Source organism: Puntigrus tetrazona, chromosome 21 (assembly GCF_018831695.1).
Source record: "Puntigrus tetrazona isolate hp1 chromosome 21, ASM1883169v1, whole genome shotgun sequence".
Taxonomy (NCBI): Eukaryota; Metazoa; Chordata; class Actinopteri; order Cypriniformes; family Cyprinidae; genus Puntigrus; species Puntigrus tetrazona.
In genome coordinates, this window is record NC_056719.1 from 9,678,444 (window position 1) to 9,703,759 (window position 25,316).

A 25,316-nucleotide genomic window follows, 5' to 3' on the forward strand; every position below is an offset into this window, starting at 1 on the left:
TTTGCACAGCAAGGATGTGTCAAATAAATAAAAAGTGATAATAAAGACTTGTATTGTTAGAACATAAATCTCTATTGTGACTTATTGTTCTTATTGTTACGGTAGACTGAAAAACAAAATTGAAAAACAATTGCAATTAAACTGCAAGCCATGCATTCAATTAAAGATACAAATTTGAAGTAGAAAACCTGAAAGTGTATTTTGGTTTTATTTGTAATTTAAATCATTTTTAAAATGTTATGCGCATTAAACATATAAATTAGTTATAGATGGTACATTCTTAAGTTCCTACATCAGCTCATGCAAACCCTTCATAGACCCTTATGACTGCCTCTAAAGGGCTTAATTTTTATATTATGCCCCAGCAGAGCAAATCCAGTTTTCCGTCTTTTCCCCGGTCTGACCCAGCCGCTCTGTCACTGGCTCCGGATGGAATCTCTTTTCCCTTTGAGCTTTCTCACACCGAGCTGTTTGACTTGTAAGCTAAAAATGCCCATTGACTGAAGCTTGTGCACGAACATGCGGCAGTCAGGACACTTTTGGTTTGGGGTTTTATCAGGTCAGTGAGCTCAGCCAGACTCCTCGACTCTCTGACAGTTTGTTTATTCCTATTTAGGCAGCACATCAAAATTTTACCATGATCCGTTCAAAACTGCCATGTTCAGAAATTTGACATATTGAGGTCTTATACCTCAAAATGATGTCTGATGCTGATATTTTATATCCCGTTCCTCTGTTGCATCAGTTGCAATATTAGGCTATTAGATATGTGCACTCTGGGTTGATACTTGTGAGAAGTGTTTCATGTTTCTTGATGAATTTATAATGACTATGAAGAAGGTAAGAATTGGACAGTTTTTAATAGAGTCATGTGTTTCTCTGCACTTTGAACGCAAAATCAACTGCACTGGTAGTGGTTAGATTTAATAGAAATTAACTTTTTTTCTAATTTTTCATTCAACCTTTATGTAACCAGGCAAGTCATTAAGAACAGATTCTTATTTTCAATTAAATGAATTTCTCCTGAAAGACATACATAACAATAAGTACACATAAGTACACACAATAAAAATAATTTAAACAATTACAGATTTAGGTAAAAACATTTAATGCACCGATATATTATTTGTATATAACTGTATAAAATATTTGTCTTTAGTTTCAATAACTTTTGTGACACTTTCAATTATACATAATTGCATTTTATATTAGTTTTTAATAAGGTTTAGTAAACACTACTGTCCAAACAGTTGAGCTAATTAATGTAACCTTACAAATTTATAATTTTGTTCAGCAAGTAATCATTAAAACAATCGCATTAAAGCATTAAAAATGAGTGCCAAATGTATTTCAAATAATAATACATATTTACAAGATAAAAACATAATGAATCACTGTATTAAAAGGTAAGCGGTTGCAAAAAATGTATCTTAGCTTCTTTATATATATATATATATATATATATATATATATATATATATATATATATATATATATATATATATATATATAAATACACACACATACAGTATACATTTTACTAATATATTTACATGTATTTTTTCATATTCGTTTAAAATAATTAATTTAAAAATAATATATAATATATATGTCTTAAATAAGTATGTGTGTGTGTATTAATCGTGGTTTATAATTTGACAGCACTAGTATATATAATAAATATGTATAAATTGTATCAGGAAAAAGGTGGATACACCAGATACTGATGGATTTTCGACCCCCTCAGGACTTGGCAAAGGATAAGTGCTCACTAACACAGATTTAGACAGATCTGTGAACAATATTTGAGAGAAATGTGTTAAATCAAAAGTATTAATATTATATATATATATATATATATATATATATATATATATATATATATATATATATATATATATAATCAGTGTATTATTTATAACAAAAAGGGTATAAACATGGTAAAAACTTTCAGCCCTAAAGCTTAATTTTTGCATCCGAAAAGAGCCCTGAACAGCACGCTCTATTACTCTTTGCAGCCATTTCTACATTCATCTGGGATTGCCACCAATAATGCTACAGCAAGATGTCACAGCAAGGTAGAACAGCATGTTTTGTGTGCTGAAAAGCCTCTCAAAGCAAACATGAGTACACGCTTTACTCTACAGATTATGATCAGCCCGTGACATTCAGTGCCCACCGAAGGGGTTTAATGAAGAACATAATTTCTTTTCTCTCTCCATTTGAAGATCAAACAAGGAAGTAGAGTGCATCTGTAGCATTAGCAGACGGAGCATTTCCATCAATCATTGCCCTGAGGTTTCTGCTGAGAAGGTTAAGCTGACAATGGAGTTGTTCTGAAAAGACTCTTGTAAGCGATGACCGAGCATTGAATCAGATCCTGTTTATTGTATCACAGCCATGCTTGTGCCAAGACGTAAGATTATAACTTTGATGGAGACAAAAAGCAGAGTGTTTACAGGATGCTAAACAATTTGATCGAGGAGCACAACCCTCTGCAAGAAAAACGTCTAAGTAGCTGTTCGGTCCAACATGAACAAGGAACAAATGCATATGCTTCTATCATAAAAAACAGGAAACCTGTTGAATAGGAATATGAATGTGAATATGTGTGTGTGTGTGGACTATAAACTAACAAATACAATCTATAGAGGCAATTAAAACGTGTTTATATGGGTTAAGTTTCAAAAAGCACATTATTTTCGACATACTGTACATTACCTTTTCTCCTCTAAGCCACGCCTTCTGAAAAGTGAGGTGTGCTCTTATTGGCCAGCTATACAGCGTGTTGTAATTGGCCAAATAAAACCAGCATTTGGCGGAAATTTTACGTCCCTTATCATAACTTGATGCTGTGTCCTGGCTCTATGACACAAAAACAATAAAACACATTACAACGAGGCATTTGTTAACATCCAGTGGAGACATAATTACTTTTGCTTAAATGCTTTTGTGATCGGAAAAATTACAAACAACAAACACTAACAATTACTGCTCAAAACCTGCATTTGAACAGTAAAAAGCAGATAATTATTTTAATTAAAAAAACAAACTCACTTAAAGGTTGTGAATCGAAAGCTCCTTGCAGAGTTAGAATCGACCCATTTCATAGTCTGTGAACAGCCAGCATAGATTACTCTGTCAGGTTAATGAATCGGTCATAACTTTTATAAACAATGCCTCTTTGGTTTTGAGACTTTAGTCTTGGCAACTTCAGGGATATTATCTATACACTAACAGCTTGTTACACTCCAAAGAGAATGGAAAACCTAAAAACGCATCATATGACACCTTTAAGCAAATCCTTTGGGAGTCATTGAGCAAGTAAGGTAAAAATAAATGCATATTATAAGAAAATATAAGCGTTTTTTTGCTCATCAACCTGTTATTGTGGACTTCCAAAACCAAAACATGAACCTTTCATAACCCTTTTGATATTTAGAATGCATTAGTAAATGTTAAGACTAATATTATCTAAAATTAATAAATGCTGTAGAAGTAGGCTATTGTTCATTCTTAGTTCATGTTATGCACCTTATTAATAAATATTAGCAACTAATGTAATAGCCCTTTTAATTAATAACAAGCTAGATTTTACTCCGTGAGCCAAGTCGTAAAGCAACACTACTGTGCTGCATAACTCAGGGCGAAAATTGATAAACATTCAAGTAGAGGAGTAAGTAAAAAAAATCAGCATGGACTGACACTATTGTGTTAATTATAGAAGTTGTGTGTTCCTACTTAACACTGTTTGTCACTTTATACATTGACTCTTTTGCTCTGGTTTGTTGATTGTCTTTACACATGGCAAAGGGAGAGCGATCGATACATTGGCTGGGTAGTGCTCTATCTCTCTCTGTCTTTCTCTCTTTTGCTCCGGTGGGACAGAGTAGGTGATGCCTGCCTGAGTGCATCACTGGCTCCTCTTGGCTGCCGGTCGATAAGCAGCCACTGATAGCAGGTGTCCTTGCATTGATCCGCCCTGCTTGTTCTTTGTCTCTGGTCATTATGGAGATGTGAGAGTGACCTTTCCACTGTGGTGTGCAGAATGGAAGAAAGAACGGGTAGAGAGGACTAGATGCACCTGCGCTGCTGTGTCTAGCAGGGGGCACAGCCTTTGACTTCAGATCTAGTACACAGGTCAACCATCAGATATCTCCAGAAGTCACAAGGGAAAATGACAGTAAAGAGGGGAGCAGTTGTCAGTTTAGTGGTGTCTGTGACTTTAAATAACAAATGAAGATATAGGTCATGCAGAGATTTGTCACAGGCGCATTTATGATAAGGCTGTCCATTTAAGTTAATTTATTGCAATTTAATACCTGAAATGATTCATTATTAGTTCTAAGTGTTATAAGTTATAAATATGTGTTATGCTATGCTGAATCACAATGTTAATTTATTTTGTTATATTTGTGACAAAATATAATTTTACAATTATGTTTCAATTATAATTTATTAAAAACATGTTTTTTTAGCTATATAAAATATATATTTATTTAGTAGTAGTAGTAGTAATATTTGTGTATCAAACAGACACAGTGTTACTTATTTTGGTATATATAATTTTATCTAAATATAATTAAGAAATAATATTTTGCATTATTTATATTAATTCTTTGTTTTTAATAAAATTTAATAAAATTATATTTGTGGGAATAAACTACAATTATTTATTTTGGTTACATATTTTTAATTAGCAACTGATTTTTAACCAATCATTAACCCAACATTTACAATTAAAATGATAGCATGAATTAGTTCTCCTTGTGACAATCAAATGATATTGCTGCATTCTTAAAATCAGTGTTCTGGTATAGTCTTCAACATACAGTACACAGAACGTACAGAATGTGCACAATCAAATTTCTCTGTGTAACATGGAAAAAATGTTGTGCTTGTTTTACTTGCACACCGTAAAGAGAGCTTCAAGATTAGAGCCATTCACATACACTCAAAGTTACTGGAGTGCCACAGCAATCACCATTACTTTCAACCCTCAACAAAAACCTTTACTGCATTTTTCAGTTCACAATAGGTCTTTCTTTAGGTAGCGATGAGAGCTGTTTAAAAATAACTGCTTGTTTCATCACAATTGTGAAGCAATCTGATGTAAACGACTGGAGCAATCACAATCCCGACCGAAGTAAACACAACATACCCAGCTGAGTGTAGGGAAGTGTTTTTCACCTTGCTAGTCTTCGCTGAAATCAGGCCCCCGGTAGACTGTAGCAGAGGATGTTTTCTTAGACCTTTTAATGCTCTGATTACTTTATCATCATATTTTATTTGCGTTCGGAGACTGCGCGTCTTCTTTGTGTTTTGCAGGTACTGCAAATTGCCTTTGTTATCTCTGATGAATTGTGAAAGATGTCAAACCAACTCAGTATGCTTTTCCTAGTAACTTGGATTGCTCTCTGTTGTGACAGAATAGGGCTGAAAGAGAACGCTTTCTCTCCCAGCTTGAAGTTTCAAAGAGCCTTTGAATTATGTGTGACGGGGTTGAAGATAATGAAGGGTGTTGGAATGTGTCAGAGCAATGCTGCAGGATTTGTCGGGCTGCTGCTGCACTAAAAACGCTTCACATCGTCATTGTTTACTTTACTAGATTAAAATGTCTGAGAGTGTGTCTCTGGATGCATCCTTTACTGGCATTATTTGAGAACGCCAATGTGTTTTATGGTGTGTGCTGTTTCTATAGTGTCCCTCTTTCCTTGTTTTCTTAGACCTTGTGCAAATGATGGAGCTGTGTACAAGCAGATATAGGTTTGCTTTAAGAAACCTGAATCATGAACTGTTATATCATTATAACAATATCAGGTGATGTTTATAACTGGACAGCAAGAATCAGTTAGCTGGAATGCCCCAGAACTAAGAAATTAAAAACAAAAATTGCAGTCTGTTATTTATTACCCACCTATATTATTTGAAATACTAAAATCTATGACAAAATGCTAAAATATATATTCTTTAAGAATGTTTTTGGTGAATTTTTGGGTGAACTGTACTCGGCACAATCATTAGGTTTTATTTTAGGTTTTTTGGGGGGGTTTTATATATAAGTCTATATCTTATGATTATGTTTCTATTTTTTATGTAGTGTTATTATAGAATTGTGTACATACTATTACTTTAAATTATACAGTGTTCATTTGTAATTTGGTTACTTAAAAAAAAGATCACAGAACAGTGCTTTTATTATGGTCTTTAAATTACTCTCTTTATATTTTCACATTTAATTTTATTCATTTGCGTTCGTATTTTTATACACATACACACAATATAATTTATATATAATATATATAATATACATAATTTGTCTTTATAAATACACACCCACACAAATTCATATATAAGATGTATATAAATGCTTTAGTTATTTTAGCAATTTAGCTTACTTATTTTATTTAGTTGGCAAGGAAACCTTTTTTAAGATTTTCATCAGACATCTAAATAGCCTGAATGTAAACACATAAATAAAAACATGGTTTGGAAAATGGATTTATAGTGTAATCGCTTATTTTATACATTTATTAACACAAAAAGTTAAGGACTCTAGCTTTAACAACACTTTAGTACCATGTATGCATTTAAGAGTTAAAAATGCAGTTTGTGTATGTTATGACAATATAGTGTGTTGCAGAAGCCATTACTCACCTCTGAATCTCTCTCTTTCTCTCTCACTCTCCATATAATTGGAGTCTGTGAGCAGCTCTCTGCCATCCAAATAGATTAATTATGAAGCCTTGTGTGTGTGGAGTGTAAGTGTTGAACTGTGAGTGGGGAAGACACGAATCAAAGAAAATCAATTTAGGGGGTGATGTAGCCACCTCATCTCACTTCTCCCCTTAATTTCCTTCATGCTCTCTGAAAGGGCTCATCATAACTGAAGTGACATTCTTTCAAGTTTCCTCTGGGGATAAAAAGAGAGTGTGTGTGTGTGTGTGTGTGTGTGTGTGTGTGTGTGTGTGTGTGTGTAAGCAGATGTGTGCAGTTGTCACATTTGGATTAGGGAGTTGCACTTCTTAAAAGAATATTTCAAGTTCAATACAGGTCAAAATTAATCAATAATGTTGACTACCATCATAAATAAAGACATTTACATTAAAACAACAAATGGAGGCTATTTTAAGGTGATTTAAAAGCTTATATTTTTACACTTTACACTTGTGTATTATTTGAGATGGGCAGCTACTAAATAAGAATAATTTTAACATGATTATAGCATAATTGTTTGAACAGGTTTAGTTTATGGCAGCATAAAAATAAAGTTGTACATGGACATAAACTACTGCTGTACGGCTTTTCTTTTTAATTTACACACGAATACTTAAAAAAGTAAAGTAAATAAAAAATTGTTTTTTTACTTTGTTCACTTGAATGTTTTCATTTGAATAAAGAATCCTGAAAATTAAATATAAATTCAGAAATAAAAACTGAGCAGTACTCCAACATTGATGTCGAATGATACTAAAAACTGGAGTAATGGCTGCTGAAAATTCATAACATTAAATTACATATTAAAATGCATTACAAACGAACAGTTTTACAGACTTATTAAAAACGAAATCTTACAGACACCAAATTAGACTAAATGTTAACACACATCTTGTTTACATCTATTGACTACATTATCGTTTACAAATGACCCAGCTTACATCAATTGTAAGTGCTTCATTAATCAAATTGCAATAACTTGCTTTTCCTAACCCATGTAACTCTTAATCAATAACCTAATAGCTTAATTTAAGCTTTGTTTTAACAAATTCTCATTCAGTCTTTTCTGTTTAGGTACGAAACACTCACTTTTCCCTCATTTCCACTTTAATATCTTGTTTAATATCCTGTTTCACTTGGAAATATGTCATATTATGCAAGTAAAAAGGGGTTGTGACCACCATTCCAACTGATTTTAGATAGCTTTTGGTGCTCTGAAAAGCATTTTGTTATCACTGTCTTTGTGTTCTGAATGAGTTGTTTGGAACGCTTGGATAAATGGAATCAGAATGCTTAGTTTTATTCTGACCTATAAAAATTGGGTTAAAAGAATCACCTGTAGAACCAATCTTTATTTTTTCAGACGAAAAAATTATGGAACAAATAGTGTTTTTAGGCCTTTCCACGAGCCGTTTCTCCAGTGAATAAAAATGCTCGGAAATGTAATCAGCTCCGTTTATTTTGGATTCCGCGGTCTGTTCGAGATAAGCCCCATTTTTAGTTACAGTCTTTGAAAAGCTCAATGATAAACATCAAAGTGCCTCTTGAGGCGGTTCTCCATCACTCAGTCGGCCTTTGTGTCTCTCTGACTTGGAGTGACTTTGGCTGAAAGAAGGAGGTGGAGAGCGCTAGAGACGGAAGACAATAAAAGAAAAGGACGGCGTGACTGTTAATTTGAAGAAGACGAAGAAACCTTGGCTGAGAAGGTAGATGAATAGAGCGATGTGATGAGTCATTTAAGCAATTTGATTTATTCGCCACTTCCTGCTAAATCAAGCAGCTCGACTTAAACGACTGATGTCAGATGTGTTAGGAAAGCCTTTGCTAGTTACTTCCTATGGCAGAAGTGAAGTTTGATTTGTTTTTCCCTCTTGTTTTCTTTCTCATAACTTCGAGTTGGCAGCGCGCTCCTTCCTGAAGGTTTTTTTTTTGCTGAGCGGGGGCCACAGTGGAGGCGCAGGGAGCTGAAGCAGACGTATAGCTGTGAGGGAGGTGCTGTGTTAGTTTCCCTGGTGCATTATTGATGCTAGCTGTACACAATAGAGAGGGGAGTGCTTTGCCTCGCAGTCGTTTTCTTTTTTTTTTTTTTTTACAGATTTCAGTAGATGCCTTGTGGCTTGCGGTGTGTGTTTTCTCTCTGTATCTGTCTCTCCGTCGCCTTTTTCTCACCATCTGTTTCGTTCTCTTAAAGCACGGTGCCTGCAACGTCTCCTTACTGAGCTGTTATCAAAACTCACTTAGGGCTGGGATGGAGAAACATCCCTTCCAAGGAACTGTTATACTTTAATCAATGCAAACAGTTGCAAGCAAAAACTGAGTAAAGAATTGTTGGGTGGTGGTGTTGGGAAAGACGTCACAGAAAACTGTCCGTCTGTTACACGTCAATGTTTACTGTCAGAGTCAACCACTCGCTCTTCCGGTCACACGTCTGATGCATGAACTTTGGGAGATGGGTCTTAGATGCTGATATTAGTGTTTAAAGCAAGTACACTAGCATAAAAATTTTCTTTTGTCCTGTAGACCTGTAATAAACCTTTAGACCATCTTTCATCTGTGTTGTTGTACTGTTTATTTATATTTAATTCTATTGAATAACAAATTACACAAGTTTGATTCATAATGTCCACATATTTACACACATTAGACATAATGTGTAATAGAAGTCTCTCTCAAACATTTGGCACAGATGTGATTTTTTTCATTTATAATTATTTTGTCATGTATATGATAGATATATGTTAGATTTAAAGCAACTTACATGCACTTTAAGCACTTTTTTATTGGTCCGTACATTCTCATCTGTTCATACTGTTTAAAGGGGATAGTTCACCCAAAAATAAAAATTTTGTAATTAATTGGTAACTCTCACTTTCTCACTTTACAAATATTGTGTCCCAAATGATGCACTGTGTACACCATGCACTGTCTAGAAGTATATGAATAGCCCCGCCCCCTCCAGCATGTAACCAATGCTGCGTCAGTTGAGAGCATGGATTGTCCAACATTTCACATTTCTTATTTTCTGTTAATTAACTTTCCTTTTTGGAATTTTCAGTATGAACGCACTATTTTAAAATGGCTGGAAGAGTGCAGAAGTACGCGAATTGGGACATGCCTAAAGTACAAAAACTCTTGGGGACAACTTATGAACTCAAAAGTAGGACAGTTTTTTGGAGGTTGTAAAAGCAACAAAGAACCCAGATTGCTCTAAAGGGATTGCCCAGGTAATACGTGTACTGTAAGTCACTTTGGATAAAAGCTTCTCATAAATAATGACTAGTAAATGATGTGCTTCTTTACAGATGTCTCAGGGCAACTTTTTGCATAAACATGAGTGACACCCCACTTCTCCCTCCAGCTGTTATTTGCAGTTATTCTTCCTTCGTTGTGTTTCGCGCATAAAGGGCGCTATTTAAATATGAGTTCAGTGAACATACCTATTTGCAAGTTAAGAGAAAATGCAACAGAGGGTAAAACAAAGCTCACACTCCCCCGCTGGTTTGTGTAAAAAGCTTCTAAGGCAGGCTCATGGTCATTTAAAAGTCAAATCCAGCCATTGAAGAGCACAGCACTGAGGGACCTTTGAACAGACAGTGAAGTCAGTCTGAGAGATTCTGTTTATACTCCACCAGCACTAATGGAGCAAATCAAACACTCTCCTGCCTCAGCGCGCCACGTCTGTTTGGTCCTGCCTGGAGTTTTTAGAGGAGCCTGGACTATGAACTGTTGGGGTTATGTGAAGTGTAGGGGGTATATGGGACTTTTCCACTGGAAAGCATTTGGGAATGCGGCACAAAATCCCTGTGACATTGAGTGTGATATGCATAGTGATTTCAGAAGCTTTTTATAAGTCAGGAACTCCCAAGATACAAACTTCCGTGAGCTGTTCTTTCCAGAAATGGATAATAATTCACCTCATAACATTAGGCACATTCATTACATTCAGCCTGTCTAATTTAACAACCTTGAAATTTGACATCGGTTATTTCATAATTACTCATGTAAGGGCACAGCTAATAAATGAATCATAAAGCCAAACCCTGATTGACGTTTAGAGCTCACGCTATTTGCATTTCGATGTCCTCCTCAAAAATAAAATAAATAAATAAAATAAAATTCCTGTCTGCTTTTGGGGCTTGATCTACAAATGGCTGTATTTTAAATAGATGACAGGAATTGAGGACTTCCTGCCCTTTGCTTTGTCTCTCATGTGTCATTTTGCCTGGATCTGAGTGATGTGTTAGATGTCGATGTGATTTTTTACCCTCAAAGCGAAGTCAATCTCTCATAAAACACACATCACCGCTCGGCGAAACGATGTGTATCTTTTGCTTCTGACACTTCATAGGATAAGGGGAAAAAAATCGCCCATCGGTTCCGTTCGGTTTGAGATATCATCCTCTCCTCTCCTTTCCTTTCCTTTCGTGGCAATGCGCTTCAGATACACCGGCTTCTTTGTTGGAAGCAGCTGGTTATTAGCAAGTCGAGACTCGAGAAACAGAAAGAAAGCTATTAGGGTGCAAATGAAGCATTGTGAAATCAAAAGTTTCCCCGGAACGCAGCAGCCTCCTGAAGGCCAGCTGATTACATCTCACTAGGTGCAGGTGGGGGAGATCCATTTTCACCGCTACACTTCTCAAATCCACTCATTACGACGTGCCGCCTGATGAAGGTTTGGACTCATTAATTGGCAAGGGGAGGAGAGAGAGCATTCAAATGAACAATTATGGCGAAGGAGTTTATCTTTTTTCCTCCACGCGCTCCGCGGCGTTTTCAAAGCGTCTCCAATCATAATCCATTTAGTGGATACTTTTCCATTTTGTTAATGTGCTAGGGGTTCTGACCCCGCAGTTTGAATGCTTTGCAATTTCGTATGGCTAAACCACAAAGCGTCATGAGCCATATAAACTGCGCATGTTATTAGGTGAATTATTGGGTAGTACAGAGAGGAATTTTTTTGCCAGGCTTTATACAAGGGATGATGCTTGGCTTTGAAATAGGTTAAAAAGGATTCATTGTTTGAACGTCCATTATGATTGTATTTATTAATCAGTGTTAATTTTTTTCTCATGAACATATTCTTTTAATTTAGTCAGTATTGCTTATGCTATATTTATTTATTTTAGTCAGTTTTACCTGAATTAAACATTTATTTTTTACATTTTAGTCTCTATCAATCTCTGGTTGAAACATAAAATTGTCAGTTATTATGGATTTTTAAACATTGAAACATAAAATTGCCATTCATTAAGGGTTATTAAGGATTTTATTTTTTGTTCCTTTTTTAAAACGCTTTTCATGCTATTTCACCCAGTCTTTCATCAATAGTGAGACACAGTGTCCCCACCAAATCAGTGTCCCCATATTTGAATATTATTATGGATATTTTTCCATGTAGCAGAGACTTATTCTTAATCTGTGCACAAAATAAAAAGCTCATTGCTGGCAAAGAATAGAAGGTATTTACAAACCCTACAATTGACTGTAGGTACACTGGAAAAAAAAAATTGGTGTGGAACCAATTAAGACATTTTTTAAAAGTAATTTCACAAAGAAATAGAATAGGACAGTGACTTAAGTGTGATATTTTAGCAAACATGATAACAAACATACAACCTTTCATGGTTATGAACATTTTTGAAAATGAATAATGAATGTCTTTTAAATTGCATTTGTCGTATGACAGTCAAACAGTATGACATTTCTGCATGTTTTTAATTGGTATTCATCTTTTTATGAAGAACCTTTATGGAACCTTTCCACTGCACAAAAGTTTCTGTATAGATCATATAAAATAAATAAAAACTGTTAACAAAGAAAAGTTTTTCGAGAATTCAAAAAGGATCTTCTATAGCAATGTACAAGAGCATATCACTAACTGTTAGAAAAAAACACATTTTAAAACAAAAACTTGAGTATACTAAGTATTATATATTTACTTTGAGGTTTCTGTGTTGCTTTATGCTTTAATTATTGATTTTATGTTTTTAGTGACTGATCTTTTTGCAGTTAAGGGAACTAACTGTGGTTTTATTTTTTTGGATACAAATGAATGCGATTGATTATTTACGCTGTCGGAATTTACCATGATTTACTCTGATTCAGAATATCAACTCTTTCATCGATGCACATTTTTCATTAGAAATTATGCTTTTGGCAAGATCATCACTGTTTTAAACTCACTATATATTTCATAATGAGCTCTGGCTGTCTTTTCTAGGTTCTTATATGGATGGGAGGTTAGCAGTCACCCAAAGAGGAGGTCAGGTGGAAGCAGAGGACGGGTCCAATCCATATCACACCACACAGGACACAGACAGAGACCTTCCGCTCTTCACGACGGCTCCCCCTTACAGTGGTCTCGACCACCATCCGCCTTTTAAGTCCTACCGGCCTTACGACCCCCGGGGCCAAAGTCACGAGCAGTATTTTCAAGACAGCGGAGGGGCAGCTCACCATCCCACAATGCCATCATCCAATTCTCATCTCTTTCAGGATCCGTCCACACAGCTGGTTCCACACGAGGACGCACCTCCATTCTCTGATGTAGCAGCACCCAGAACCACCACACTGGCTCCATCAGCCGCAGCCCTCACCCAGCCACACGTGCCCAACATCCAACACAAACCCTCAGCAGAAACGCAGAGGAGAAACACAGAAGAACCACCCCTGACCATAGCGTCAATGACCACCACTGATGTGCACACATCTGCACCACCTTCTTCCATACAGACAGAGAGAGGCGATGTCACTCCGACCTTAAACAACGAGCCCAGAGATGCAACGATCTCGGTGAAAAGAGACAAAGAAAAGTCTTCCGAAAAGGCGGAAAATGGCACTCCAGGAAGTGATGTTGCTGTAAAAGCATCATCAGTGTCTGGGGATCTGGATGATGAGACCACCACCTCCACCATCATCACTACAACGGTTATTACAACCATGCAGACGCCAGGTACCATTCACACCATCAACAAGACTTAGATTAATATATTTTGTTTACCCAGTTCCCTGATGCACAATTCAGGGCTCTTCAGAGGTTTACCTGCCCTGCTTGTGCCTAAAGATGTGGGTTTTGAGATGCCAGTGGAAAAGCAGTTTCTTACCACTGCATTCGCTGCCAGCTTACATGAGGTCTTTGATAGTTTTGTGCAATAAAATCAGGCATCCAAAAACCCCATGTAACATAGGTTAACCCTATAATGTTTGAAAAATTTATTTTGAAATGAATACAGGCTATATGTTTTAAAGTCACAGAACAAAAGCTTAAAAACAATATATAATTAAGTTATGAAAGCAAGAGTTTCTGTTATTTAACATGAATAATACTTTTTGAGGTTTGTGTGTATTGAACTTCCAGTTGAATTTAGGCATTTAACTATTTTTTTTTTATTTTGTTACATGGGGGCATTTGTTATTTTTTATTAAGGTACTTTAGGTTTTATTTATGTATTATATTTCCTTTAATTATTATTTTTATATATTTTTGCATGGGACATTTGGACATTCATAGTTAGGGTTATATAGACTTCATAGTACTCTTTAAAAAAGTTATATTAATAGGAATGCACAATATTTTATGCACAATATATAATATATCAGCAGATATTGGAAATTTTTCTTTTTATCATTTTTGGCACCATCAAATATTGGATATATTGTAGTTCATGATGATTTCTGTACCCCTAGTGTCTAGCCATCTTACACTCTTAAATGTAATGTAAATCCAGTTTTCACACTGTATCTTATTAAAATGTTGTGACTGATTTTTTTTTTAACAAAATAGTATAGTGTATTAATTAAAATTATTTATATCAGTGCATCCCCATTATTAAGGTTGGTAAACTGCATAATCGTCCATATAATGATCACTGGCCCCATTAGAAGTGATGCAGCCTAGTTATACAGGGCTTTCTTATGACCACTACCCAACTAGTTTTTCAGACAAGCAACTGACAGTTTAAATATGAAAGTATGTAATTTTGCACATCTCTAATAGCCAAGCCAAGCGTATGAATTGATATGGAGCGAGAACATATCTCTTGACCAGCAGTTACGTTTAACTCTAGAGGGAGATGAAGGAGTCGACAGAGCAGAAAGAGCTCAAGGCTACTAGAAAATTTTCGCTCACCTGCCATTTCACCTGAATTGTCCACGTGTTCCTACACAGCAGGGCAGGAATACTGACCCTGTTGATCCAGAAAGAAAATGAGAAAACCTTGAAAGACAATTAAAGATGGGAGGGAATGCAATGAAGTGAGATGGAGAGAATGAGAAAAGACTCGCCTCTATTGATGCACACTTTCTCTGTCTCTCTCTGTCCTTCTACCTTTTGTAATGCAGCTCCGTGCAGCACCAATTTCACATCGCCGGGAGGCTACATAGAGACACCGCAGCAAGCCAGGAGTTGGTACAATACGGATGTGGACTGCACATACACCGTGACAGTCTACATGGGCTATGGGGTGGAAATTCAGGTAAATTCATCACACAGTGCTTTTGTTATTGACCCAGTTTCTGGAAACGATCTAAATTACTGTGGTAATCCAGTTCTGCTCTTTAATCTTGAAAGGTTAAGTACGAAATGTGCTGTGCCTCCAGCATAGGGATTGTTTTCACACAGGTTTTGCAGACACGCCCCCTGTCTGCCATTGGCCGGGCAAGCAGGTACCATTGGTTGAGGCAATGTAGCTCTCAAACTGCTTGGAATTGCTTTGCTAATACCATAGAGCCACAGTGTTACACTTTTCAGAAAATTGCTTTTTTCAGTTCTCTCTAATTATGAGAAAAAATTACTACCTTTAGCTTTTAGAATTGGGTTTTAGGCATAAAGGTCACATATAAATGCAGCTGCTGTTCCTACATAAGCTGACAGAAATGACTGATGCATTTAAACAGTTTGGGAGATTCCCTGTTTGGTGAAATAAAGTTTTCTCAAGTAATTCAGTCTTATTAAAAATCCATCCACTGCAAGACCTTTTTACTTGCTAAATTTTAACAATTGTAAGTATACTTTTTTGTCATATACATTTAAAGCACATTTTTGGTTAAAATCCATTTTGGTTTGGATGTTTTCTGTGTATAGAGTATAGGCAGCAAGGAAGCTCTATAGGGTTTGGAACAGAACCATGATATGCACCCTCACAAAAATCACCTTCAGCCATATGATTAACTGCAGCTTCCTTCATAAAAAATACAATAGCCATTACCTACCTGACCTTCCAGATGGTTTAGCTAATATATCTTGAACAGTAAATATCAAGCATACCAAATGGCTCTCAACCATCATGCTAGCTGCTGTAGTGTCTTGGTCGATAGCGAGAGAAGAACAGTGAGAGGGAGGAGAGTATCTCTTCTCATTCCTCCTCTCCTTGTACAGACTTGTTAACCTGGGACAGTGTATAAATATCTCTCTGTTTTCCAGCAATTATTCAGTGTGACTGATATGTGCGGAAGCCACACAGTTCTTCCCCTAATTAATTGCTTATGGATTATCTGTCCACTCCTTTTGTTTGTTTATGGTATTCTTTAATGCCCTCCTGTTAAACTGTCTCTCAGGCAACTCTTAACTTAATTAAAGCAGCCCCATCCTTCTGCTGATAGACAAAAATAATGTTTAATTCAGACAATGCGAGGGCCTGCTTTGCATTTTCTGTGTTCTTATGGCCTAATTTATTCAATCGGTCCTGGTTAAGCTTTCCCCTGATCCAGAAGCCTCTCTGAATGCCATACTATCCCTTATTGAGACTTCGTGAAGACCTTGGACTTTGAAGGCGGTCATCAGGGAGGTTAAACTGCATTTAAGCCATTTCCATTGTTCAATTTAGGAAGATGGAAAGAGGTTTGCTTCTTTAGATCGCTTCCTGCCCCTGCTGGATGGCTGTGGCCTTTACCTGCTGGATTCCTCTGGGAATCGGGAATTAGTGGTGGCGGGTGGTTGCTGACCTTGCGTGTCGAAGGCTGTGTTGGGCAGAGGGCTCATCACCTGTACAGGCCTGACCTGCTGATCCAGGCCAAATGGCTAAACCCTCATCAGTCTGAGCTCAGCGGAGGGAGCTCAGGTCGTGTCTCACTCTTTCTTTAATACCCAGATACTGAACTTTAGACTCCATCTCCCCTGAGAGCTACATCCTGCTGAACTCTCCTGCAGTGATGGAGATGAGTCATCTGAGGAAGTGCAGCGCTTGCTTTCACTAGAGTTCAAATATCATCTGTATAGTGCACCCTCCAAAACATCCTTTTTTTGATGGAAGTTGAATTTGAGCTTATTTGACCCAATTATATGTCATTTTTGAAATCACATATTACACTTTTCCCCAGTACTAGATTCTTGTTATTTGGGGTTGTAAAAATACCAATGCTATTAATATCTATAAAGTATATTGACAATTTAAATGAAAGCAATGGCACTTTGTCTGTTTTTCCCCAATTAAATTTAATAGAACAAAAGTGGATGGGGCACTGCTGTTTTTTTATTTGTTATTTTAGTTTTGATTTGGTATTAACCTTTTGTAGTGTCTCTATAGTGTACATATGTTCAACTTTAAGGTTTATCCTCATATGAAACAAGAGAGAAAATTGTTACAATAGGCTACACGTTGTAAAACACTCCATTAGAAGTTGCTTGACAGTATAAACACACCGTAAATTGAACAAACTGAAAAAAACAGTTCTTTTTGTCTCTTGAATTTTACATCCTAAAGTAATAGTACTTGAATATACAGCTTAGTGTAATGATCTTTACACCAATGATGCCCGCAAGCGAGACATATCTTGTCTATTAGGGCAGAGCAGAAAAAATAGCTCATCCTCATTCTCAATTCTGTTTTGGACAGAGAGTAGATGTTTAATATGGCAGCCTGGTGCTTGGAGATCACTTCTGTCCACTCAGCCATGACAGTTGCCATGACTCTGGGTATTATCACTGCTTGTAAACAATTACCAAGTTAATAAGAGAGCAAGATGGCACATTGGAAATTTAATGAGTCTGAATCTTGGGGTGCTGAGGAGTGCAGACTAGCACCTAGAGCTTCAAACTTTATTTTCCAACATGGAAGTAAGCTATTTTCTGTGAATGCCCAGATTCAGTGATTCATATTGTTGCTTTAGTTAAATAATTGGAAGAATAACAAGTGCAATAAATAGTACAATTATTTGTGCTTCAAACAGTTTTTTTTATGATTTTGATAATAGTTTTAAATTAAAATGAAAACAAATACCTGTTTGCAACATTGAGCAGCACAGCTGACTGCTTTTGTGCAGCTAAACATTAAAAATAAGGTTTGTTATTACCTTGTTTGAACCACTTTGTGGTTTTAAAACTGAAACGTTTTGGCCTAATTTCTGCATCAACAGCAATGAGTCTGTTCTTACAGGTTTCAACATTAGACCATTCCATCTTTGCCTAATAGGCAAGGACTGGAAAATGTGTTTTATAAAATATATACACAGCTCCAATATAAACCTAATAAAGACCCCGATATAATTCAAATGAAATCGAAGAACAAATTAAAATGACGTAATTTCGAACAAAATCAGGCCAAAACGAGGCCAAAGAAGACAAGGCAAAAGGCGACATAAGGAAACACATAAGATACAAGTTTTCCAAAGCCATGAAAAGAATGATAGGAAAGGTAGCAAGCAAATAAATATTGCATCATACTGCTGCTGCTGTTCTTCTTCTTCTTTCAAAGTGGATTTATAAAGGTAATCAAACTCATAGGCTACATACGAGTGACTCGTCATGTTTTAAATGAATCTAAACCCCGCCTTTAAATGAATCTAAACCCCGCCTCCAGCAGCATGGGGGTGTCAGAATACCGTCGCTCAGCCTTTTCAAACTTCTTTTTGCCCTCAAACGAAGAAGGAAAAAGTTTGTTTGAAGTATATCGGGGTCTTAAGACTTCAACAAATCTCAACAGTTTTGTACAGACGTTTTTTTGTGTGTCTGCTTTACAGATATATTGATTTTACTAATTGCTTGAAATTTCACACAAAAAATTGCTGCAGCTTGTATATTTATCTTTTATTGCTTTAGATACATCTCAGTATATTTGCTTTTTCTTATTGTTTGTTTGTGCAGCCATTTTAGGTGTTGATTGCCAAGCTATTTTCATTTCTTTCCTCACTAGAATTGTCTGTCCTTGTTGTCATCCCACCTACATAATGGAAAAAATATGCCACTGGCAAGTAAATATCCACATCTGAAGTAAAAATAGAAGGGCAGGATTTGAGTGTTTGAGTCCTTGGTAACTACTTCACCACAGAACCATTACTTTTTATATTATTCTTTAAAGACACATTGGAAAAGATAAGAGAGCACTATTGGCTTCAGAACGGCACTGGCCTCTATTGAGTTTGCATACAATTAAACTCTATAGTGACCACTGGCCAGTGCTGCTTTTCACTTTCTTGACTTTCTTTGTTTAGACACGAACATTTGAAACATGTCAATACACGGAAATGTTCTGCAAAATAAAGTTATACAGGTTTGAAACAACATGGATGAGTAAATAATGACACATTTATGTGCGAACTATCCCTTTAATGAAGAGAAATTACTGTAGTATGTTTAACATATTTCAGTCAACTACAGTTTTTCTGTCAGTTGTAACATTGAAGTTATTGAAATATCTACCATTTGACCATTTCATGAGGAATAAAGCATCTGCCATTCAGATGGATGGAGTTATCTGCTTTACAGTTTGTAGATTTCTGATTTTGTTTTATTCATTCCCAGCTTCTTGGCCAAATGCTCAGTTTATTATGGTTAGCATCTCGGTGCTGCCTAAACGACTTTTTCCCCTTCACGCTGACTCATCAGTGCGGTGATAACGCATCTCAGTCCGGATAGCTCTCCTAAATGGACTCACAGATATTCCAGAGTGTGTGCAGAAACTGTCAGTGTGCTCCATGGATAGATATGGCGATATGGATTGGATACTTAAACAGCACCGTGAGCAGCGAGAGGGTCAAAACTCAAGCCGCTGTCCACCAGAGTGAGAGGGATCCATAAGCCGTCTCCAGAACCATGGGTGGCGCATGGATATTGACCGAGGGTCGATATTCTTAACTGCTCTGGATTAAGTGGGTCCTCTGTACAGTTCAATAAATATAGTTTGGTCTCCAGCCTGTCTGAGCTGATAGCTGAGATTGATTTGAATGTATTTGTCAAGCTGGACAGTTAAACACCCAGAAGTCCATTGGCAGGGTCCCTTCAAAGAGTCAGGTTAACAAAGTGCTTTGCTTAAAAAGATTTCTGCACCTTTGCAAGGATCTTCTATGTTTCTCAAGGACTGTGTGTTTATTTCTATTGATTTAGTGTAAATGGTGGTCATAATTGGGTCAGTGACTAGAGTGTCTATGATAAAGAAAAATAAATCCTTTAAAAAGAAATAAATGTGTGTGCTTAGAAATGTACTCATTTCATTCACGTTGGAATCATTGGAGTTTGAAGAACCTTTATATTTAAAAATCTTATGACTGAGTCAAAATGAGTCACTGAGTCACTAGTCTATCTATCAATAGTCTATCTATCAATGAGTCAAAAGCCGACAAGCTGATCTATCTGTCTGTCTGTCTGTCTACTGAGTGAGAAAGAGACAAATTAAGAAATAATAAAATGTTCGACTGCCCATTCAATCCTGATGGTAAATTGTAAATGAACTTGCATTCTTTAATGAAGACTCGATCCCGAGGCTCAGCTTGAGCACATCGTTTAAACCCGCCATTGCATTACTACCTAGAGAAAGAATAACGGTGAAATGAGTGCTGCTTACTGTATATAGGTTCATAATGATGATTAACAGGACTGAATGATTAGGCTCTTTAAATGAAGCATTTTTGATCTCAGGACTTCATCTCTCCGATAACAGATGTCTTTTTTGCTTAAAAAAACTCATTCTAATGAACCAAATGTATTTTTGAGAGCTGGATGGATATTGCAGCGAAATTGTGCTTAGTCCAGAATGTACTTTAGAGTGAATTTCATTATCTCTCTTATTTGGTTTCTCAGTTTGGTCCTAGATGTAAGATGCAAATCCTCAAATATTCACTTTTCCTCTCCCTTTTTTAGATGTGGAGCTATTTCAGCTTCTCTCTGATCAAAGCTGCTCTCAATGCTGTACATCTGAGGTTTTAAGCCAGTTCACCTCACACATCAGTGTTTGAAGTATCATTCTCCTCAATAGCATGGATCAATAATCTCAGACAGTACAATTTCATCTGCCCTCCTCCACAGCTCACTTATAACTAGAGGGCTAATGGTCAAGCTTTATTAATAGCCTGTCACTTGTTTTCATGAGCCCTGTCCTCTATACTGACACAGTTTGTAGCGCTGCCTGTACAGGACGCTGCTCGTGGCCAGAACTAAATGTTTTTACCAGTGTAAAGTGTAGAAATGAGATCCTATTGTTTCGCAGAGGACTTTCTTTCTTCTCATTTCCAGTAATCTTATCCTTTTCAGGGGGACACTTCAATGTGGCTTAATCTTTTGTAGATTTAAGACATAAAAAGTAAAGGCCTTAACCAGCCGGGAGGGATTGGTGCTAAACACATTTAAATTTGAACAGTGCGGTTTAGCTGTGGAATGAGGTTATAACAAGGCCACTATCCTAATTTTTTCAGTTCCCCTCAAAGCCCCCAGGAACTTTTCGCCGTTTCTTGAAGGAGAACGCAACATTAATGTATGATAGCTGAAAGGGTTTTATGACTGCTATCATTTATAAAACTTATCCATGAAATAATTCACATTTTCCCAAATGTAACTGCAAATTATCTACTAATGACCCAAATGTCAAAAGGTCTACATTTTGGGTTATTTTGAAACCAGCATTTTAGTTCTCAGTTGTAAAATTAGTGAGATTGCATGAATCTTAATTTCAATTATTATTGCAACATTATTGTGTTAATGAACAGACTTTTATTTAAATAAATTAAATTAGGTTTTAATGACTCAATTTTTTTTTTCATTTGTATTAGTAAACAGTAGTTAATTTATAAAACAAGTACATTTTGATGTATCACAAAAACTCAGAACATATGGTTACATTACATAATACAAACAAAATTGCAAATAATAAATATCATTCTTGACTCATTATTTGATTTGGCTTAAAACATTTAAGGTCTGATCTGAATACAAATGATTGGATGACAGTTCTTACTGACTGCTTTTTTTAAAATTAACATTATTTTAGTGAACTATACATTATGTACTGCACACAGTATTCAGTAGATAATAAGGAATCAATTTTAACATAGCCAAAGAACAACCAAACATCTTCCAGTAGATTACCATAATATAAATATTAAAACTGTTCCTCTAGTATTAAATAATTGGTTTGAGACCTAATAATGAATTTAGAGTAGATGTATTCGCCATTTTGCTGTTTAAAAATTTGATATACATTTTAATGGTTCACTGATAATGATTTCAAGTCAACCAGAGAGGCTTTATGCTAGATTTGACTTATCCTTGCTTGTTTCAGTGGTGTGTAATCATCAAGTCACACACTTGTTTGGAATCCGTTTAACTTATTGCATTAGGTAAAATTAGCATTTTCTTTTTCAAATGAGCTCTAATAACGAATGTGAGGCTTGTCATTCTAATCTGATAGTAATGTGCATGTAACTGCACGGATCACATGCCAGGCATGAGACACCCTTGAGTGTTTATGCCAATGTCATTTCCCATTGCCCTTGATTAATGCAGGGCGCCTATTGTACAATAAGCTTCATGCATTAGAATGCAGGGGCACCTGAGTGAGGGAACTCAGTTAATTTATCAGCGTCCATCGGAATTAATTACAGATCCAGAGTGTGAAAGTCAGCCGTGCCTAATCACATGGGCGCAACGTCCCACAAGCGTCATTTATTTCAAGGCGCACCGCCCCGTGGCATATCTGAAACCGGTGTTAGTGCACTGCCGTGCAGTTCTCCTCTTGACTAATTGTGTTTGTCCTGACGATGCGCTTTTCTGTCCTGCCGGTTCTCTCTGACTGATTGGATCTGTCTTTTTCGTCACAGATATCTGAGGAGCGAGCGTCTGGGCGGAGGGTTTCGCGCTTCTTTGTCTCTTGTGGCGTTTTACTGAGGTGTGATCAGCAAACAGGGTTCCTTATCTGCATTTTAGATGGGAAGATCAGCAACTGGATTTGGTGTTTTGAAAGCCTTAACGTATTGCTTTATCAAATGTGACAATTTAGCTGTGGTATCCATAAACTGAAAATGTAAAAACCGATCATGTATAATAATATAGTTATAATAATTGTTAATATTCAAGATCATTATACAGTGGTGGCCAAAAGTTTGGAATAATGATTTTTTTTTTTTTTTTTAATCTTCGCTTGCAAAAGTAAAAAATACAATAAGCAAAAATGTAAAATGTCAAATGATTAATTACGGTTAATTGCATTTAAAATAAGTTTTTTTTTTTACATAATATATGTGTGTACTGTGTATATTTATTGCATGTGTATAATTAGACACACTTGCATGTGCATATTTAAGAAAAATGTTTATATAATATAAGTATCTATGTACTATCTATGTTCTATGTAAGTACTATAGGCCGGTATGCTGTAGGTGTGTGTATTTATATATACATAATAAATATACATAGTACACATATATATTATGTAAACAACAACTTTTATTTTGGATTTGATTAATCGTGATTAATTGTTTGACAGCACTAAAAATGTAGTATAGATTTAGCATATTTATCGTAAATACAGTGTAGAATATAAAATAAAATATATTTAAAAATGCATACATATTTTCTACTGTACCTATTTGACAGGATTCTGGCCCTTATTACTTTGTTTGCTCTTTATTTTTATGTCATCCACTTCCTTTTGCATTTTTGCTTTTTTCCCCCACCATAGATCCGCACGCTTGTTTCCATGGTATCCAGCGTGTGTACTGATGTGTTTTTTTTTAATAGATGGGAACAGACGGTGACAGACAGTCTGATGATGATTTCTTGTTACAAAGGGTCACTCTTGTTTTACACTCGGGTCTCAGTCCAATCCCAATCCAATCAATACCAGTTTGCTATGTATTTTAATTCCTCCATCATCTTCTCAAAATACAGTTTCCATCCTTTACCCCCCGATCAGGGCCTTCTGATATAACATGCATTCGAACAACAACATTTTAGCTGCAGCCATCTTGTTGGGCTCATTTTATTGTCACCATCATTCAGCGTACGCCTCCATGCGGAGAATGAAAAGGGCCATGGAATGAAAGTCAGGCAGTAGTGAGCAGCTCTGCCTTCCAGCAAATTCTCCCCAACGCCTATTAAAACCTTTCTGGCCTGGTGGATTGCGTACGTGAGGTTAAAATTGGAAATGCATTAAATTGAACAGGGGGCCTTGAAACTGGGAACGGGACTGGAGAATGGGATTGAAGGGGCGTTATCTGTCTCCTCAGACACCCAAAGAATTTAATTGGCACTCACCTGTCGATAAATGCTAAAAGGCTGGATAACGAGGTGTGTGTGTTGATGAAAAATTAAAGTGAAGCATGCAGTTGGATGATTCATTGGAACAAGGCTTGCATATTGGGTTCCATATTGACCATAAGGAAGAACCAAGCATGTTCATACACTTCTACTGTCAATACAGCCAAATGTGTGATTCATGTGCGGCTCTCCCACACACTTTTCATCAAAAACTGGCAATGGTTTGTTCTAAAGTGAGAACAAACTGACTGGCCTTCTTTAGCTGACAACAGGGCCAAGAAGAGAGAGACTAAGTAGGTACTCATCTTAAAGGGACAGTGCACTGAAAAATGCTCATTAATACATGGTAAAAGTATGATTCGTATGACTTTTACTATATTTCACATTCACGTTGAATGAGGCACAAATTTTTATTTTAAAATTATTAAGAATTTCACCTGTGTCTAGTTTTATTACAAGAACAGTTCTTCTGAATGGGATCTTTTAAATAAATTGATTCGCAAAATCAGATTGAATTAGTATTTTTCGAGAACAAACCAATTAAATGCAGTTTCACTGGCCGATTAAATAATCATAATAACGTCATATTTTTGACTTCATCTCACAAAATCTGTAATTTGACTTGGAACATAATGCATGACTCATATGACTTTTACTATACTTTTTATGGTGCTTTTGTATTATATTTTTAAGCTCAAAAGCTTTAGTCACCATTACATTGCTGTAATTGCAGAGCAAAAAATTACCTAGGAAACTATTCTAAATCGTTCCTTTGCATTCCAAGGAAGATGGAACATCATGCGGATGAGTAAATGGTGATAGAATCCCTTTAAGCATCATTTTGTTTGTCATTATTTCTCTCTCTTTCTCTCTTACTTACTATTACGTTCACCACATTTAATCACTGCCTGGTCTTTTGTCGCCACATTTCTGTTGTACTACGATTACACTTCTATTGCTTTAGCAAGGCTTTGCAATAGTGCTCCAAAGGGCTGAGAGAACACAATTATCAAATTATGATAATGCAGTCATAACACCACACAGGGGACGTGAAAGCACAGACAAGCTCTAAAAGGTGCTCGTGAACCGTGCTCGACATTTATCTCCTCAAATACACCTGTGAGATGGGGCGAAAAAC

The 25,316-nt window shown here is 36.2% G+C and overlaps 1 protein-coding gene across 8 annotated transcripts in view; it reads left to right on the plus strand.

Moving 5' to 3' along the window:
• The window catches only part of sez6b (seizure related 6 homolog b), a 169,500-nt gene that overhangs the window by 77,078 nt on the left and 67,106 nt on the right, over window positions 1-25,316 (plus strand). For 7 of the 8 annotated variants that reach the window (XM_043221529.1, XM_043221528.1, XM_043221530.1 and 4 more), the window contains 2 exons: window positions 12,938-13,669; window positions 15,058-15,191. In XM_043221529.1, coding sequence (XP_043077464.1) covers window positions 12,946-13,669; window positions 15,058-15,191 — 858 coding nt within the window. In that variant the 5' untranslated portion in view covers window positions 12,938-12,945. Of the gene's footprint in view, window positions 1-8,286; window positions 8,424-12,937; window positions 13,670-15,057; window positions 15,192-25,316 lie in introns of those variants that run through there. The other variant, XM_043221531.1, reaches the window with a different exon arrangement.